Source organism: Nothobranchius furzeri, chromosome 12 (assembly GCF_043380555.1).
Source record: "Nothobranchius furzeri strain GRZ-AD chromosome 12, NfurGRZ-RIMD1, whole genome shotgun sequence".
Classification (NCBI taxonomy): Eukaryota; Metazoa; Chordata; class Actinopteri; order Cyprinodontiformes; family Nothobranchiidae; genus Nothobranchius; species Nothobranchius furzeri.
In genome coordinates this window covers 57,818,259-57,837,674 of record NC_091752.1, presented here as the reverse complement: position 1 = coordinate 57,837,674, position 19,416 = coordinate 57,818,259, and the positions used below count along the sequence as shown (strand labels likewise).

The following is a 19,416-nucleotide window of genomic DNA, read 5'->3' as shown; positions in this document are numbered from 1 at the left end:
GTTTATGATTATGTTCCAGTAGACTTCTGCAAGTTTTCTTATCATATATATATATATATATATATATATATATATATATATATATATATATATATATATGTGTGTGTGTGTGTGTGCATGCATGCATGCCTGTGTGTGTGTGTGCATGCATGCATGCCTGTGTGTGTGTGGGTGCATGCATGCGTGTGTGTGTGTGTGAGTTGTGTGTGCAACTTATATATATATATATATATATATATATATATATATATATATATATATATATATATATATATATATGAAGATGTGCATCTGGCCTGTCTACAGTCTGGCAAGGTACAAGCAAGAAAAACTGGGGTATTTGTTGCCAAGAAGAAATTGTGCATAGTGTGTCGTCGAATAGGCTATTTTTACTCAAATGAAACAGAATACATTTCCACTAGTTGCTTTGCTTGTTTTCAACCAGGCCATGAAGTGTTCTGTATTAGAGTTGTAGATGAGGGATAAAAAATAATAAATAAGATCATTTTTAAGCACTGTGTGTATTTACAGTGAATCAAACTCTAAAATGGGTTTTAAAAAGTGCTCCAAATCATGTGGGGTTCAGTCAATAGCTTCCCTCTGTACCTTGTTGTAATCCTGCTTCCCTTTTTCCTTTGTGTTGGTAAAGCATGTTGAGGGCTTCGGTGTGATAAAGAAGGATTTAGATTTGGCTCAGTCCAGACTCACATCTACTTAGACTGTCTGATTTTCTAGGGCCAAAGCCCTTTGACTGACTTTACTGGTACCAAATGAGTTTTAATCTTCAAAGATTTTAATCTGTTGTTTTGTCTGTTAGTCACAAAAAGTGGGGTGGGTGGTGTTTTAGGGTCTTTAACATTCACAAAGTTGCACCGTTAAAAAAAGTACAAAGAAACAGGAATTTTAGAAAAAAGCACATGTACACTTAACAGTTTTATCAAAAGAAAGCTATACAAATATCAGCTATATTCTCTGCACAACTTCATTTTGAGTCTTAAAAGAAATTCACAGCATACTCTGATCCCTTCAGGTACGTACTGAGGAGTTGCACCATAGTTGCACCTTGCTGCAAAAACAACTGCTGGGTCTGTCGACTTGGGCTTTTGTGATGGGGTAGGCAGTTCAGAGCGCACACAGTGCACATAAAGGTGAGCATTAGTCCTTTTTGGGTCTTAACAGCATTCCCATCAGTCCCAGTATCACAGTATAAAAGATGAATGTGAGTGGGGAAATCATATTGAAGTACAAATAAGCATTTAGCACACAAGCACTTCTTAAGTCCCAGTGAATGCTTTTCCTCTTCGTAGACACTCATATTGCAGTGATTTAAATGTAAGTTCAGCTGCTCCTCTACTGATTGGCTGGTTGACTCACGATCCTCCACTTGTAAGTGCGAGTCTTTGTACTCCATCCACATTGGGATACAGAACAGAAGATTTAAAACTCCTCCTTTAGATCTGAGTCAATAAATTCATCTGTCAAAAGCTAAAAGGCTTGTGCAAAGACATATTGTTATTGGACGTACAGTGATCTTATAGTAGCAACACCTCGTATTCCAGACTGCCGTTTTGGACAGCAGGTTCCGGCATCACCAACTGGAGCTGTTTGTGAGGCAACGCCCCATTGTCTAAGCCACTTTTAACTCCATCCTGTTCTAGTTGAGAGGGCTCACAGTCGAGGTCCAAGTTGCCCTTGGCCTTCTTCCTGCGACGATAGCAAATTACTCCCACAACTACTGCTATCAGTACCAGTGCTAGAACAATAGCAGCTGCTGGTACCAGCATCGTGAATCTTGGGCTGTCAACTTGTGGCTTCCTTGCTGGATGCTGAGGGCTTGTATGGGCCTCAATGCAGATGCTCTCGGAGCCAGTAGAATCTCCTAAAGGACTGGCACATATGGAATAGGTTGAGTTAGGGTTCAGACCTCTTAGTCTGTACTCTGGGAAGGATGCTGGCAGGTTGAGTTGATTTGGCCTGCGATCAGGTCCTGACAGGTTGCTGTAAGTCAGACGGATTCCACGAATGTAAGGCCGCTTTTCAATGTAGAGGTGAAGGTCTAGCAGAATAGAAGTTGGGGTTGCTTGACTGGAGCTGAGTTCGGGTGCGTCTGCGATGCTAGTTGCCCTGGATGATTCAGGTTCAGGTAGTGAAGATTTAGATTTGGGTTGAATTTCACAAGTCAAGCCAGTGATGTCATATGGACAGGCACACGTTATATAACCTTGCTGATCCAGATGACAAGTACCACCGTTTAGACAGCTATCCGGGGGACAGAAAGGCAGTTCCTTCTCTGGGTCGGTGCTGCTACTACTGGGGGTTGCAGGAAGAGGGGGAAGGGGGAGTTCATCACTATCAATGGGAACTTGAATCGCTGTAGTGGTAGTTGGCATGGTAGTGATGGCAACAGGCAGGGTTGTAGTGGTAATCTTGGTAGTGCTGGTGGTGATCGTTGTGGTGGTTGGACATCCAAAGTCTCTGTGCTCCAGCCTTGGCAGCACCTTTCCAGCACTGATGGGTGGAAAATGGCAGCGTGTCTCCTCTGTCCTAACCAGGGTGATACCTTGTGTACTGAGCCATCCCGGCAACCATGCTAAGTTACAAAGGCAGTTGAAGGGATTTTCTGCAACTGTGAGTTTTTTTAAGTTGGGGAGGAGCTGGGGTAACTCTTCAGGAAGGCTGTGCAGACTGAGACTGCTAATGTCCAATTCGATCAGCTCATTAAGGTTTTGGAGGTCTTCGGGCTTTAGAGTACGCATTGGGTTCCCAGCCAGGTTAAGATGCAGCAGCCTTGGGGTCTCTTTAAGTGCCACAGGGAAAGACTTAAGCTCATTTCCTGAAATATCCAAATAATGAAGATTTTTTAGACTTAGCATAAGCTCCATATTCAGACCGGTGAGCCCAACTCCAGCCAATAGGAGTGCTTCCAGGTTTGGGGTCTGGAGGTCTGTTGGGCCTAAAAGGGGAAAAGTATTAAAGCGAAGGTCCAGCAGCAGTAGTTGAGGCATTGAGAGGGTAGGCAGGGAAGTTAGCATATTACCCTGCAGTTTGAGTTCCAGCAGGTTCTCTAAGCCGGTAAAGGTTGCAGGATGGATGGCCTTGATGCTGTTACTCTGTAGGTAAAGGCGCTGAAGCTGTGTCACACCATGGAAGCTTTTCTCTGAAATCTGGGTGATCTGGTTGGATGACAAGTCCAAGTTTTTCAAAGAAGTCAAAGTTTCAAACACCCTGTCAGGAAGATGTGTCAGTTTGTTCTGACTGAGGTCCAGCATTTCCAGGTTCACTAGGCCATCAAAGTCCTCACTTTTGATGCCTTCAATCCCGTTGGAAAACAGGTAGAGGTTTCTCGTAGATGTGTCCAATCCACTAGGCAAGGTAGGAGAGTTTCTCTGGTAACAAAAGATGGAAGTGGAAGGGTTGCAGGTGCAGTCTTTTGGGCAATCGCTGGAGAAAATGCCATCAGGAAGGAGGAGGAGGAGCAGGAAGGGCATCAGTGGACTAAGAAAGACCTTCATAGTGTTGAGACTTTCTCTCTCCATCCCCAGCCTAAAACAAGAAAAAGACAATTAAAAACATAGCCCTTTACAGAAATGCTCCATTCATGCCATCTGGTTGCAGTGTGGAACTAACATTAACACACGTGAACCTGCTAGCCTCCGTCTCTTCTAAGAGACAATAAAAAGTCTTACAGGTATCGGTGTGTGTAAGAAAAAATGTCTTACAGATGCAGGCCAGCTAAACGCATTTTACAAAACTAATTTTATCTCTATTCAGACTGGTTTACAAGCGTACCGAGGACATTTAATGTTTCACAAAGTCGTTTTTACTCCATTTAATGAAAAGAGATCACTATCAAAGGTGCATAGCTGTGATCAAAGGGAGGCTTTGGTCCCAGGTTCTCTGAAACAGTCAGGGAGATATACTTAGGGAGAAGTTTTCATTGTTGTTTTCTGATGTGTTTAAAACTAAATGAAGGTCACATTCTCTCTATACCAAACCCCCACACAGTCTAGTTACAGTGCGGCTACATTAATCTTTCCTATTTGCTGAATGCATGAGAAGTAAACGAATGATGATTCAGAGTAATTGTGTCGCTTTTTTGTCCTTCAAGGGCCAATAAAACAGTTAAACACCCTCCTGAAAGAGTTGCAACAAACGAATGATTTCGTTCTAGTTTTGTATACAGTGTCTGCTTTGTTTGGTTGCATTCGTGCCACGCTGCACGTAGCTACGCTTTCATGGATTACTTGTAGTTTTCTAAAAAGAGCAGATTATCTGGAACTGCCTTTCCGTGTACAGAGGTAACATAAACTTTAGTCCGTTTCCACGTTGTTTACCAGGCCGACACGTTCTGTGAGGACTTGTCAAACAAGTGCGTTTGCTGCTGGAGGAAGAATGAAAATATATTGATGAGAGATGATTGTAGAACAGATAAGCTAAGTGTGTTTTAAGCCATCTCAAAGTCAGAGCGTTTAAAAGAAATGCCTGGGTATCAGCGCACTACTTCAAAGGATGATGGATAGGAGAGGGGGAGAGGAATGAGGGAGAGATAAGAAGATAAGAAGAGCTTTCTGCAGACAAGCGTCTGTGCAGCAGTCTATCATCCTCTGTTATCAAGCAGGAGGGCCTAGGGCCAAACACCAACCTGTTGTTTCTTCTGCTCTGGAGTCCGTCAGTAGATTTTCTCCTCCTTCTTTGCTATAAGTATTTCTACATGACTGGCTATAGATACCTTTCTAAAGTACTTTGTATGCAGTGACTTCTCCTGGTGACTCACAGTCGTCTATGTTTAACATCATGCTTTAATGATTTGCAGGGGAAGGAGAATATTTTATACGTCCAAATGATTTGTCTTAACATTTCTAACATCCTGTTTCATGGCGCTGTGTGTTTGCCAGCTGGAACGCTGGAGGAAGCCTTTTCAGGACCTTAAATGGTGCCGTTGTTGTTCTCCGTGCTGCATAAATACCAAAAGACCCAATTTAACACAAATCACGCCCAAGCAGAACAATCTGTTCTCACTCTGTCCACCTCAGGTTGGGACCCGTTTCACTGGAAACGGTAAAGATGTCACATCGGATGGGTTTTGTGTTTAATCCATCACGTCGATGCATAAGGTGTGGGTTTTTCTTTCCTTGAAATCCATTTCCATATGGAAATTTGAATTTGTGGAACATTCTTATATTCCATATATGCCATATGCTTTGTTTCCTGATATTAAATAAAATCATACTTTCCTTAGTAATAGATGACAGATGATGGATTTCTCTCTGCTCAAAATACTTTACTGAAAAATAAATCGAGAGAGAAAGAAAGAAGCAAATAACTAACATCACTCGTTTTTCCTTGTTCTTCCTGACGCCACAGCTTCCTTAGGAAAATTCCTTTAACCAGAAAAAGTTGGCAAGTCTGTTTCTTTAACTTGTCACCTTTTAACTGCCTTCTTGTTTTCTCCCACTATTCAACTGGCAGCTGATCACTCGTTAAACACCTGTTAGCAGCATGAAAACAGGAACCAAATTTAAAAAGTGTGCACAAAGCCGGTATTTGGGTGTTTTAGGTGATGACACAGTCTGCTGCTGGCTACGAGTGACTGAGCAGCACAGGTGAAGGGTTGCGTTCAGAGCCACGGGGGAATTCATGTTCAAGAGTTCTTCGGGTTTCTAGTTGTAGGTGAAAACATATCCAAAATAGATTCATTTGTGTTTGCTCACTTTGAAATAAAATTAAAGAAATATTCAAGGACTGGCACAGGTAAATAGTACCCAACCCACTGAAGATCTTCAGACAGTAAAGGACTTTGTGAAGGTAAACCAGAGTTTAAGGGGATAGTGAGGAAAAAACAGCAGCTAGAAAGAGGACAGCAGAATCGCTGCGGACAACTTCAGGATTAGTGTGGTATGAAGACGTTTCAGACTTCAGATCAGCGTTTTCGTGCCAGAGTCGGGTAAAGGGGCCAGAAAATGCAACAACATGCAGCTCTCAGTGAGCTCTGGAGATAAAACCGAGACTATTTATCAAAGAAACTTATTGTGGTATTTCTGCCATAGCTTCCCGGGGGTCGAGTGTTTATTTTAGTGTTTCTCATTCCAAACTGAGCCAGGCGCATCTGATAACCCAGCAGAAGAGAAACTCTGGTGGAGGTGGATGAGGAGGGACTCAGCCAATGAACTCTGGGAGATGGCAGATAAAACCTGGAACTTGAAAGGTTGGATTCTACTGTGTTTTTTTTTCTTTCTTTGGTTGCAACCGACTTGTGCTGATCAGCGGCTGAGATAAGGCGCAGCTGGGTGCATCGTTCTTGTGTGGATCCAGGTTGTAATGCGGTGGTGACTGATGGCTCTGAGTGGAGGTGCAGAGCAGACAGAGATGGAAAGACAAGACTTGTAATCCAGCCCTCCCCCCAACCCATCTCGCCCGCCTCCCCCTGTCTCCAGATGTAATTTCCTTTTCTCTCCCCCGTGCACTTGAAGCAATTCCTGAGACAGGCAGCAGCTGAAGTTGAAAAAGTGAGCTTGGCTCTCGTTGGCATTTCCACATTTACCGGAAGCTTTTTACTTATTTATGAAAACACAGAAACGCTGGATGGAAACTGAAATCTTCTACAGGGTATCCGCGGGTCCTTAAAAAGTCTTAAATTAGCTTTTCCAAATTTAAGGCCTTAAAAATCCTTAAAAATGACAAATAATCCTTAAATACAGTTTCCAGAGGTCTTAAATGACCAAAGACCCAATAAACAAGATTCTTTTATTTCTATAAAATTTTCGTGAATTTCTAGTGTTCAGCATTTTTTGTTTATGATATTGGCATAAGCAGAACCGTACACATTCAGTTGGTTGTGTAAGGGGGCTATTTTTAGATGAGCACGTTAGCTGGTTAAGCTAGTGGGAGTTTGCACCATGGGGAAGTGGAAGTTTAATGGTAACTGGATGTATAATCCCACGATCGCGGCGTGGTTAGCACCGGTTCCATGCAATAGCTGGAAATTATACCTTAAATTTAATTTTTCTAAATGATAAATGACCTGTACTTGTATAGTGCCTCTCAGAGTAAAGACCCCAAAGTGCTTTACACTACAGTGTATCATTGATCCATTCACACACACATTCAGACACAGCCCTGGGGCGCACTGCCAGAGTCGAGGCTTCCGAGCACAGGTGCCGCCGGTCCCTCCGACCACCACCAGCAGGCAAGGTGGGTTAAGTGTCTTGCCCAAGGACACAACAGCAGAATTATCTGTCCGGAGCCGGGATTGAACCTGCAACCTTCCGATTACTGGACAACCCGCTCAACCTGTTGAGCTACTGCTGCCCTACTTAAATAGCTTAAATTTGGTCAAAGTGGCCTTAAAAAAGGTCTTAAAAAGTCTTAAATTAGGTTCCCTTAAACCTGCAGATACCCTGTTCTATAGCAGTGTACGAGTTTGGGATTATAGAATAAAATGTGTTGGCTGATGAGTGTGTGGAAAGACTCAGTGAGCAGAAACGGGGAGAAAACTTTACTTGTGCAACACTTAGTGAGGTGTACTCTCGGTGCTCCGTAAAGAAATAATCACATTTCCGCTCTCCTCCAGCTCAGTTGTTATCCATCTCCCCCTTCTTTTAAAGACAAGGAGGAACAGAAAACACAAGCGGGGAGCAGCAGAGATGAGAGGAAGTTTCTGTCAGCGGGGGCCCAGAGTGAATGTGGGCTGGCTTTAGGAGGCTGAAGTGGACTTCAACAATTAAATCCCAGCAGCCTTCGGGTCAAGAGTCCTCGTCCTCAGAGGTGAAGGCTGACGACGAGGGGCTGTGACAGGGTGTGGACAAGCAGGGTGCATGGTGCCAACTGACAGCTAGGGATAAGGCTGCACACTAAAGAGTGTACACTTCTATCAAAGGGGCCATTATTTCAGAAACATTTATCTTCTAGGGAGTGATGCTTGTGATAGGTCTGATCTACAGTTTTGCAGGTCTCAACGCTCACCCCATCCAGAAACGTCCGTCCGCAAGCTGGATTTCATTATCTGTGGAGTTTTCTGTCAACATGACAAAGGGTGAAGGGTGAAGGAGCAAGCGTTCCGTATGTAGGAGAGACACGCGTGGCACAGGTGGACGTGCATGTTAATGTAAGACCGCTGGTACAAATGTAAGACAGGGATCTGTGGTGCGTCACTGAAGGCTGCACCAGTCAAACTCGATTAGATGAGTCAAAAGGAGAGATGAAACAAGAAGATGGGATTATTTTAATAACCGGAAAACAGATTGTCCTCTAAGCGCTAAACACACATAACCCTGAATTTAAAACCAGTTTTTATTCATGCTGAAGTTGAACCTGATCACATGAAGCCTGTTTTAGGATTCGAGCGGCAGATCAGATCTCAGACCAGTGTTCTGCTGAAGCCAGGGGTAACCTTGGGGACTCAAGGAAGCTGAAACTCTAAAAGTTTTACGTCAAGGTCAGTCAACATAAAGATTAGGAGGGACTGACATTTGATCTATAAAAATAATGATAGTTTTACTCTGTCACTGATAATACTGACAAGGCTGGTCTCTGCTGTGGTTAGAGGAGGGATTAGGAGCTTTAGTGGTTCAGCAGTGCGCTGCACAAACACTTCCACCTGATTTCAGTCTCTGACCACAAGAAAAGGCTTTGTTTAGCCACATCCTGTCGGTTTGAACTGATGTTTATGGGTTTGTGTGTGTGTGATTAACACCAAAACCCACTCATACATGCTTCAGCTCACTCTCCCTCTCTGGTGACTTTCGCTTATTCCACCTTTTTTGCCCTTATATCCCAATTAGTAGTAAAATAGCTTATTATTTGTGTGAAAAGTGGTCTCTTTCATGTGGAGATTTACGGTTTGCAGTCAGCCTGTTAATGACACTGTGAGGCAGTACCGTTATAGCCTGCAGCTGGGGCACTTGGAAAAGAGAAGGGGTAAATGTGAAGGTACGTATACAACTCAAACACACAGCTCTGTGTTCGGGGACACATTTTCATGTGCTGAAAAGGCTGCTGATCTTTTGCTTGAATTCAATTCAATTCAATTTTATTTATATAGCGCCAAATCACGACAAGAGTCGTCTCAAGGCTCTTCACATAATAAACATTCCAATACAGGTCAGTTCATTAAGCCAACCAGAAATAAAGTTTCCTATATAAGGAACCCAGCAAATTGCATCAATCCTCATACTAAGCAAGCATATAGCGACAGTGGAGAGGAAAACTCCCTTTTAACAGGAAGAAACCTCCAGAGAATCCCGGCTCAGTATAAGCAGCCATCCTCCACGACTCACTGGGGATCGAGAAGACAGAGCAGGCACACACACGCACGCACGCACGCACGCACGCACACACACACACACACACACACACACACACACACACATATTTGATAGTTGCAAAAGAGACTTGAAACCCAGATAGCATCAGTTCACAGGACAGCAAAGCCCAGAGGCAAGTGAGACATGGAGCGGCTCCTTCAGGTCAGAGGTTATGCTCAGGTTAGTGTTTCCACTGCTCTGTAGTTCATGTCCTTTGTTGTAACCGCGACCCAGACAACAAGATAACAGACCCGGTTCTACATGGGCACACACCCAGCTGCAGTTACAGTCCTGTCCACCTGAGTCTTGTCGGTCCCCGTCTTTTTACAACAGGTGCTTTCTCCGCTCCTCGGGGGCAAAACGAAACCCTAAACTTTCTGGAGTGTGTCTCAGTAAACGATACGACCTGTAGCAAGAAAAGAGAGAGGAGCGAAGACCAGAGCCTGGTGTTTGCAACCGTCTACTTCCAAAGGGCATGTGGACCACTTACTTTGGTTGTAATGCTCTGGGATGTGGCTGATGATTCTGCAGATGCTAGATCTGATTTGTTTTTTTATACCTACACACACACGAGCAAAGGCAGGCAGTTCTGTCTGAGGCTAAATCCATTCTTTGTCTCAGTTCACACAGTGTTCACTTGTTATACCTCAGGAAGGACGCGGGTCCTTCGTCAGCTCGCAGTGCCCTCTGACCCTTAGAGGACAGATCCTCACAGGCACGTTTCTTTCATGGACGTGCACATCTGCCCGAGATCTTCACCACAAAACACTCGCGTTACACAGACAGAGAGGACTCCAGCGCACCACTGACAACCTGTGCTTTGATCAGTTTTCTCAAAGTGGTGTTTACACCCACAGCTTTTGTCAGTCTGCTGCTTCACATCGGTTACTCATCTCTTTTGTCAGTCAGACACAACAAACCACAACGCTGCAGAGGTCACAGGCCGTCAAGGCCAAAAAGCTCGCCATCACCAGGAAACAGTGGATGTAACACCCTAGCGTCCTAAGTTTGGAATTTCTCCAGGCATTGAGCCGTGCTTTAATATCTCGTCTATGACTCTCTGCGGATCCTCTTAGAGTCTAAACTGTATTGTACTTTTTGGCAGAGTGCTCTACTCTGGGTATGAACTCACAAAGCTAACATTTCTCCAACAGCTCGGTGCTATTCAAACTGACAGCTTTGACAGTGTTCAAACCACTTGAGAGGACGTGCAGGGACAGGGGCAGGACGCTGTTGGTGCTGTGTTTATGTTTGGGGTTTAAAGTGGCTGGATGGACCAGTTTGTGAGTCAGCTACGAGCCTACAGTTACACTCACGCGCCGACAGCCTTCCTGAATGACATTCATTCCATCTCCGACGTGACCGCAGTGGTACTTGGCCATTTTGCTGCTTATCTACCTGATGTGGCACAACATGCTTGTTTCTCCAGCTCTGCCTTCTTATTAACGTGTCGACGATGTGGAGGGGAAAAAAACGATTCTGTGCCAACACTGATACCAGCAGAACAGCAATCGTTCGTCGGAGGAAATTCCCCAGAACAGGAGGAGGGATTTTGCACTAAATGTCAGAGGATTGAGTCAGTCTTGGTTCACGACTTGATTTTGACATTTGTTGTCCCCTTTTGTTGCAACAGCACTGTGTAAGGGTTCAAAACGAATCCGAGGGCACGCAAAGCAGGCAGCAACCTGCCAGGCCGACTGTCCTTCGTAGACAAACAGTACACACTCAATCAGGAAACACATTACCCTGCTGCCTGTTTACTAATCCATCTGTTCTCTGAATCATATTCCCACCTAAACAGGCAGGCCGCCAAAAGCCAACTCTTCTTTCTGGATTTCAAGAAGTTCCATTTGTTTGAACTGGTTCTGCAGAGGCCCTTCAGACAGGAGCAGGTGGAATGTAGATGTCTCTAAAACCCTCTGCTGTGCTGGGTTTGATGGTCTTTTATGTCTCTTGGGCTCGTTCATGACAAGAGTATGCCTGGAATCTTCTGAATCTCCTCCACCTGCCACGGCCTAACTCCAGGTGTTCATTAGGCCGGAGCGATGGCGAGCGGTGACCTCGCTCCGACAGGAAATCATCTGCTTGTTTACTACACATCACGGTTGTAGTCACTGGTGGACAAACATAGCTGCTCATGTTTGTTAAAGGTATTTAACCTTAGAGCACACACGTCAGAAAACAATCAGCTTTGATCATTTTCAGTCACCAGATCACAAAATGACTACGACAGGAGTTTAGATTTCTTGTCAATCTGCCGCGCGGTATTTTTCCTTACGCAAAACTTACCTAAAACCAAACAGAAAACCCCCCACAAACTCAGACATGTGCCACACACACGAGATAAATGTGAGCTGGAGATCACTAGTGCTGATTACTGTCACAAAGGAATTTATTGTGAAACTGCTGCCTGAGTTGGTCCCGTGCCAGCTCTAGGGGAGGTTTGCTAGCAAACCGGCAGTCAGGCGGTGCAGTTAGCAGTTGGCTGCTAACGCTGGCGGACCTCTCCTCCATAGCCTCAGGTACCCCAAGTGTCACCTTCTGAACTAAGTGTGCCAGCTTTAAACCCCGTGTGTTCAGTGACTCAGGCTGACACACGCCCGATGCGATTGCTCAATCCTCCACGTCTACCAGGGGCTGTTGTGTACTTTTTATGATTGATAACTGATTCTGAGTTTATTTGACATCTTAACAGATAAAATGACAGAGGCATAGTCACATCTACCTGCCTGACTGAACGGATGAGCCTGCCTTCATACGGAGCACAAAACTCCACACAACTGGTGTGTGTGCCATCTTAAGGTTTCTCACATTTGTCCCAAAAAAAGATACGAGTGGACAAATAAAAACACGCAGACCTACATAGTTTTCAGTTTGCAGTAGCAGTTTTTTTTTTTTGTTTTTTATCATTTTGTTCTAATTTTCAGTGCCGCTTGTTGCATTTTCAAATCAAATATAAATATTAAAATACAGTTTATACCCACGGAAAAAAACACATTTAAAAGAACCAAACTAAGATGTATAATTAACAGTGATGTTGAGAGGGTCTGGTTTGGATTTCAAATATGCAAAACTGTCTCTGTGCTTCCACAAAAAAAACTTGTTTCCCTGCAACTTATTGACCTCGTTCACCGGAGATAGTACCTCTTTGTGCGGTTTATGACCCAGATCTGTTCCTTCGGTACACATGATGTGTTTGTCACACTTTGAGGCAGAAGAAATGAATGATGCTTTGTTGGCCGCAAGTTTTTATTTGTCCTCGCACAAAGTGGTGTGTTTGCTGTCATCAGGATACATGCAGATTCCTGGGTTTAAACACTCTGTGTGTTTGCTCTCTCTGTCTCTCTCTCTCTCTCCCTCACACCCACACACACACACACACACACACACACACACACACACACACACACACGCGCGCGCGCGGTCTAGTAAAGTGTGTAGCAGAGCTACAGGATGCAAACATCTTGGAACACCCTTGTTTGCTCTTCTGTGTGTTTTTAAGTAGAAATGTTAACATTAGTAATGGAAAATGATACGCCTGTTCGTGTTGTTAATTAAAAAATTGCTGTTTCTATTTAAACCACTACAGGTGCATGCAGATGTAAAGTCAGACATCTGGAAGAAGATGTGTAAAAGCTGCTCAGAATGTCAGAGAGAGGTTTCTACTCGCTTTGATGTCGGAGCTCTCCGAGCAGTGACTCCGTGTTGCGTTGAAGCGTTGCAAAACATTTACAGCAAACAGAAACACCACGCGCGCAATTTCAGGAATGCGGGCATGAGTTTCAGCTGAAAATCAGTAACAGGGAGAATGAAAATGTTTCCCTACAGGACATGAATCAGAGGAAGAGAGGGGGGAACTAGCAGCCAGGTTAGCTGTGTGTGTTTGTCTCAGTGCTTGTCACAGCTCACTGGTAACCAGCACAGCTCTAACAGGATGGGGTCAAAGAGGTCGGGGGGTGCTAAGCTGAGCGAACAGCCGATTATTACCAGCAGGCGTGCAAAACCTACCTACCTGGTTACTCCACATACGTATTTCAAGAGCATTTTTAACCCTGAAGGACTTAGTTGTTCGTCCTTTTATCAAAACTTATTTTGAGCCTGAGAGGGTTGAGTGCCTTGCCCAAGGACACGACGACAGCAAATGTCTAAAAACACTTTTACAAATAAAGCAAATACTGAAGTTAAAACTTATTTCTGAGAGGTTTTATCCTGTGTGTGTGTGTGTGTGTGTGTGTGTGTGTGTGTGTGTGTGTGTGTGTGTGTGTGTGTGTGTGTGGTGTGTGTGTGTGTGTGTGTGTGTGTGTGTGTGTGTGTGTGTGTGTGTGTGTGTGTGTGTGTGTTCCGCTCACCCACACAGGATGCTGCCTGCTCTTCTTTCCTCTCTCCGGGTACTTTTACCCTGGAAGAAACACAACGGTCGTCTCTGTTAAACAAATGATTTCCAACTTCTGTTGCCCCGCTTCGCTGGCATTCCAACACGCCTTCATGCACTGTTAATACCCCACAAGCAGAACAGGAAGTGTTTTTCCCTGCTAATTGGTTAGATTCCCGTTGTGAGCAGGAGCATGCTGAGCACACGCAGGCTGCAGCAACGTAACAGGGCCACAAACACACAAACGTAGGCAGGCCGACTTCGCCCCACTCTGTCAGCTCTTTGTCTTCCGCTATCAAGCTGCCAGTCACGACTTGAAAACGTGAAGTGTTGACTTCATTACGATGCTCCAAACAACATGTTGGACTGCTTTTGGGTCGAGCTGGCTGCAGATGTCTGTTAAATGACTCGCTTGCCCACATCAGATGTTCATATTTCCATTTATACTCAAGTTGAAGGTTAATTTTCCGTTAGACAAACATTTGTGATGACGTTTTTAATCCTCTGATGTTTGAGATTGGTTTAAGCGGTTACTGTTCCTACGCAGAGCCTATTTTTCTTACTTTTCAACTTCATCAACACGTTTTTTTGTGTCAATCTATTTCCAAATCCAAATCCTATTTCTGTGTAGTTGTTTCATTGGAATAACCTGATACACAAAAGCGCATCACCTCTGACGTTTTCTCATGACAAGTTTTCATCTTGTGCATTAACTCGTGATCACCAATAAGTTTTAGACGTGACTGACAGGAAAACGTCTGCATATTGTTACATTTATTCAAACGATGTGATTCCATCTAGAAATCAATGGATGGATTTCTTGAGGGTAAACGTAGGATCAAAGTTTCTGTTGATCCAAATGAAAAGGCAACAACAGGTGTTACGGCACCTGAAGCCGGGAAGCATGCTCGAATCTGAACGTTCCTGCAAAGATTTCAGTTTGTTATTAAACTCTGATCATGTGGGCGATGGTGGCACAGGAGTTAAGTGTTCACCCCGTAATCGGAAGGTTGCAGATTCGAGCCCCGCTCAGTCTGTCGCCGTCGTTGTGTCCTTGGGCAAGACACTTAACCCACTTTGCCCGCTGGTGGTGATTAGAGGGACCCGCGGCGCCTGTGTATGGCAGACTCGCCTCTGTCAGTGCGCCCCAGAGCAGCTCATCACACCAGTGTGTGCGCTATATCAAATACAGGCCATTTACCTTTTGCCTTTGACACCTTCAACGTAAACCTGGAACATTTGAACACCACTGCACAAAGCTTTACTCTTTGCGTGTGCTAATTTGTATACACTGTTCCATCTGCACAGGTAAATGCCACGAGTCTTGCTCTGTTGGTGGGTTTGTTGACAGCTAGCCGCGGTAACGTTTGACGACGCGAGTTGGCGCTCAACTTGAAACCTGAATGTCTGAAATAAGTGCAAATTACAGCCAAAACTTTTCTTTAAGCCTGCAGCTGCTGTTTATGACTTTACTCTATCGTTCCTCATCCTCTACAGGCAGGACTCATCTGACAAATCAGGTGCTAATGCAAAAAAACATTTTCAGCATCCTGGAACGTTTCCAGCTTACAGCACAACATTGTTATTGCGGCTCAAAGCAGGAGTCCTCACTAAAGAAGAACGGTTGGATGAGCAGACAACGGCTTTACTTCGGATGTTAGATGCTTTGAGGTTTCTTGTTGCTTGGATTTGTACCGATGACAAGCCATGACTTGTGGCCCTGTCACAGCTGCTGGTCTGCTGATTGCAGCGTTGAGTGATTTGGGTTTTGGCTGATTTCTGGGGTGCATTCAGATATAAGTGTGTGCTCCGAGGGCAGCAGGAGACAGTCGGACCATCTGCTGTCTAAGCTCAGACTGAAAGGCAAAATTTGACCAGCGCAAAGAAAGAGAGCAGCTTTGAGTGTTGGCTCGTTGGAGTGACACCCCCCCACACACACACACACACCCATGAAAGTGTGTGAAGATGATTCTCGAACACATGATGTAATTCACATCATCAGAGGTAACCTCAATCCCAGATTGTTTAATTTTCACTCATCAGTAAGAGGGGGAAGTTCACTGATCAGAGTATTGTGTGTGTGTGTGTGTGTGTGTGTGTGTGTGTGTGTGTGTGTGTGTGTGTGTGTGTGTGTGTGTGTGTGTGTGTGTGTGTGTGCATGTGTGCGTGTGTGTGTGCATGTGTGTGTGTGTGTGTGTGTGTGTGTGTGTGTGTGTGTGTGCATGTGTGCGTGTGTGTGTGCATGTGTGTGTGTGTGTGTGTGTGTGTGTGCATGTGTGCATGTGTGCGTGTGTGTGTGCATGTGTGTGTGTGTGTGTGTGTGTGTAAGCTCTAACTTTGCCCAGTTAGATCCAGTTCAAGGCTCAGCTCCTAATTACAGCGTTGGCCAACAGTAATTACATCCTTAGATTAAGAGTCATTTTTCCTTTTTTTTTCAGCCTCACTGAAATGCAGCAATTTGTGGCATCTTTTTCAGGGATGAGCAGCCTCCTCCTGCCTCTGCCTCTCTCTACTTCACAGGAATTTGGGGAAATTTGGGAACTTTGCTCACTAAACTGGTGGAAATGTAGTTGAATGTTTGAGCCAATTAGGATCTTTAACAGAGTTGGCGTTAAACAAGCCGTGTGTGTGTGTTTACATTCTTAAGACCTGCTGAAAGCCTGCTTTAGTCAGAAAATGGAAACAAATCCATCTTGTGTTCCAATTTTCACAATTATTTTGTAGCTCTCAACAGAGTGGCACATGGGGGCATTTAGTTGTTTTGGCTGACAGCTGTAGGCTGGAGCGGCTCCTTCTAAGAGGCGTCTTGAATAAAACCTCCAGCTTCAAAGGCCTCAGCCTCCAACATCAATGCCGAATCGGCGGTATGTGGAGGCAAACCCCAGCTCAAACGCCTGCCAAGCCAAATTGAAGAAGAGCTTGCCGATGCAGCCAAATGATGCGTTCAGAAGAACCACTTCAAACCCTAATACACACACACACACACACACACACACAACGCCGATCTGAGGACTTTGGAGCGGCCCAGCTTGAGCCCAAACCTCCAAATAACTGCTGTCCTCTACACACACACACACACACACACACACACACACACACATGTTTCCTACTTCCAACCTCTAAATTCTATCTCCTTTCTCTCCCCTTCCCCTCTTCCTCGCCCCAGCACCTGATTTTAACCCTCTAATCCCTCTGATATAGAGGGTCAAATGCTTCAGACACTCCCACTAATTGGTGTAAAACTACGCTCTGCTTCCTGACAGCGGGGAAAAAGAAAGATCTGGGTGAAAATACTTACATTTCCAAACCACTCTGAGCTATAGCAATAAGCCCAAAAATGATCTTTTAGAAGAACAAGTGATGAAAATGGCGGTCAGGAGCAGATGTAGACATCGGTGCTCTTCCCCTCCTGAGCTCTTTGGCACAGATAATGAAATGCCAGCCAGGATTTTGTAAAGCAAAAACCATAACAGATAAAAGGATACGTTGGCACAATGTTGCTAACCGGCTCTGGGCGGGTGGGGGCGATTTCAACATCGCTGTCACTGTGTGTGAGAGAAGCTCTGGGCTCAATTGTTTCTCCCTCGTCTGCTTCCCGGCCACACGCAGGCATGACAGGAATAATCCGTCCTTTGTGCACACACACTCTCATGTTCTTTGGTTTGTAACATCAGTTGTGCAGCAAATATTTTGACAAGCTGTGATTTAACCTTGTGCTTTAGATGCAGATGTAAGTTCATGCTCTTTTTGTTCCTTGCTTTGGTGCTTCTGTCACGTTGTCCCTCAACAGGTAACTTAACCATCACAGTTGGCCCTGAAAAGAGCCAGACCCTAAAAATGGCTCTTCTGGCTCACTTTAGTGTTCTTTATCACACCAAGTCTACTGGAAGAACAAAACTTCTCCACATTAGCGAGGGATAATTGACCTCCTGTGGCTGCACCACTTCGTCTGGTAGCCTTAATAAATTACCATATTGTGCCGATTACACGCTGTCAATGACAGAGTAGCTGCTTTTATGACATAATGACGGTCTGTGAGGAAACACATGGTGATAAAGTGAGCCGTGCACCAGTGGTGGGCTATTAACGATGCTATTGGGCTGCATGTTTGCCCCCAAGGGAAGCGAATCTGGTAAAAAGATAACATGATTGTAGAAGACTGTTCTTAAATAACTCCAGGTTCTTATGAGGACAGGAATTTGGATTTCTGGTGAATGAAAAAGGATCCCCATCACAGACGGTGTGGGTGTTTACACTGGGACACTATTTGGAAAGAGAACAGGAAAGAGAGATGACAGCTGCTTGTATCTTTACTTTTTGAAACGTAGGTTGGTCTAAACATGTCGAGTCACATCATTTTCGTTGATGTTGGTTTTGCAGGTTACTCGTAGGTTCAATCCTGCAGGAATTTGACCTCATGGCTCACTCGCCCTCTGATGAAAACTGACATTCGTCTAATGTCTGTGTTTACCTCTTTGCTCCCGTAGGAGCAACTGTTTCATTCATCTGCTGAAACGCTGTCAGCTAAACCGACTGAGCTGCGGCAGGAGTGTGTGTGCCTGTTCTGAGCTATAAAAGGGGGTGATGGACATCTTTAATTTTGCAGAGTGGCATCAGTTATGATTCTAACTGAAACATGGCCAGAAAAAAACTACTGTTCCTGGAAGTCAAGTGGAATAAGGTTGTGTTGAATTCAGGTGTTCTTTCTCTCTTCACCGCTGCTTATGGGTCCAAAACTCTCTCTCTAACTATTTGATAGAGACCAGTTTGAGTCCTGGTGAACTCATGTGGGACGCTCCCTTGTACAGTTCCAAAAACAACCGTCCTTTGCGGTGAGCACGGCTCGGTGCGGTCCAGACGCTCGGCTTGGTCCCTGCATGCTGCACGGCGTCCGGCGGTCCAACACCAGCCCGCCTCATTACCGCCCCAGCGGCTGCCTTTACGCACACTTGCGTTTTTACGCATTTCCCAAACGCAGAAGAACGCACTTTTACCGTCTCTTTTTGTCAGAATCGGACACATTTCAGTGGCACATACATCCACAATAAACGCTTTTCGTCCCAATTAGTCATCAGACGCCCGAATTTGCAGCTTAATGCAAGAGAAGAAACGCATATTTCATATATTTTGCTGCGTTTTGTATTTTATAGGTTTCGCGTGCAAAAGGCATTCGTTACAAGCAAAGCATGGCCGATAATTTTAGGACTGATATGACCTCTTCTGTTTAAAGTGAAATAATCTAACTTTGAGGCAATCCGCGTTCAGACGGATTTTACTTGTCAGTGAAAACGTTTGTGTTTAATATTCGTCCAATTTCTCACCTGAACATCACGAGTCTTTCCCAACATCTACACTCTTCAATAAACAGGCTGAATTCAGTGTTTCTGGATATTGTGCAGCAGCTGAACTCTTACCGTCACTGTGACTCTAAAAGTTTGGAGCGCAGTCTGCGTCGTTATCCAAGAAGATCGCCTCACGCTGTTTACTCCACACCCGGTAGGGTTCCGTGTTTGGAATCTCAGGAACCAAAATACAGAAGGTTTGGCGCACGAATGAAAGTTATTAGGAGCGATCCTCGGTGAGGTACATCAGCCTCCAAGTCACGGAATGCGCACTAGTGTGGACTCCGTGGACAAAAGCGCTTTATTGGAGCGCCGAGAGGAGAGCTGGAGCGGAGCGATGGGAGGGGAGGGGCGAGCCAAGGCGCACTCCTGCGCTGACTCAAAGCCAACAAACACCTCA

The 19,416-nt window shown here is 44.8% G+C and overlaps 2 protein-coding genes across 2 annotated transcripts in view; one reads left to right on the top strand and one right to left on the bottom strand.

Moving 5' to 3' along the window:
- Positions 1-19,416, top strand: part of coro7 (coronin 7) — a 155,529-nt gene that overhangs the window by 89,383 nt on the left and 46,730 nt on the right. The window lies entirely within an intron of this gene.
- Positions 1,303-19,262, bottom strand: vasnb (vasorin b). The gene is made up of 3 exons (XM_015945579.3): positions 19,089-19,262; positions 13,652-13,701; positions 1,303-3,543 (listed from the first exon to the last, which is right to left on the bottom strand). Exon 3 carries the CDS (start codon positions 3,534-3,536, stop codon positions 1,533-1,535), a length of 2,004 nt encoding a protein of 667 aa, XP_015801065.1. The 5' UTR covers positions 3,537-3,543; positions 13,652-13,701; positions 19,089-19,262; the 3' UTR covers positions 1,303-1,532.

What these genes read in the sequence shown, in the direction of transcription:
- vasnb (XM_015945579.3), bottom strand. Translation starts at nt 3,536, where the DNA reads ATGGAGAGAGAAAGTCTCAACACTATGAAGGTCTTTCTTAGTCCACTG.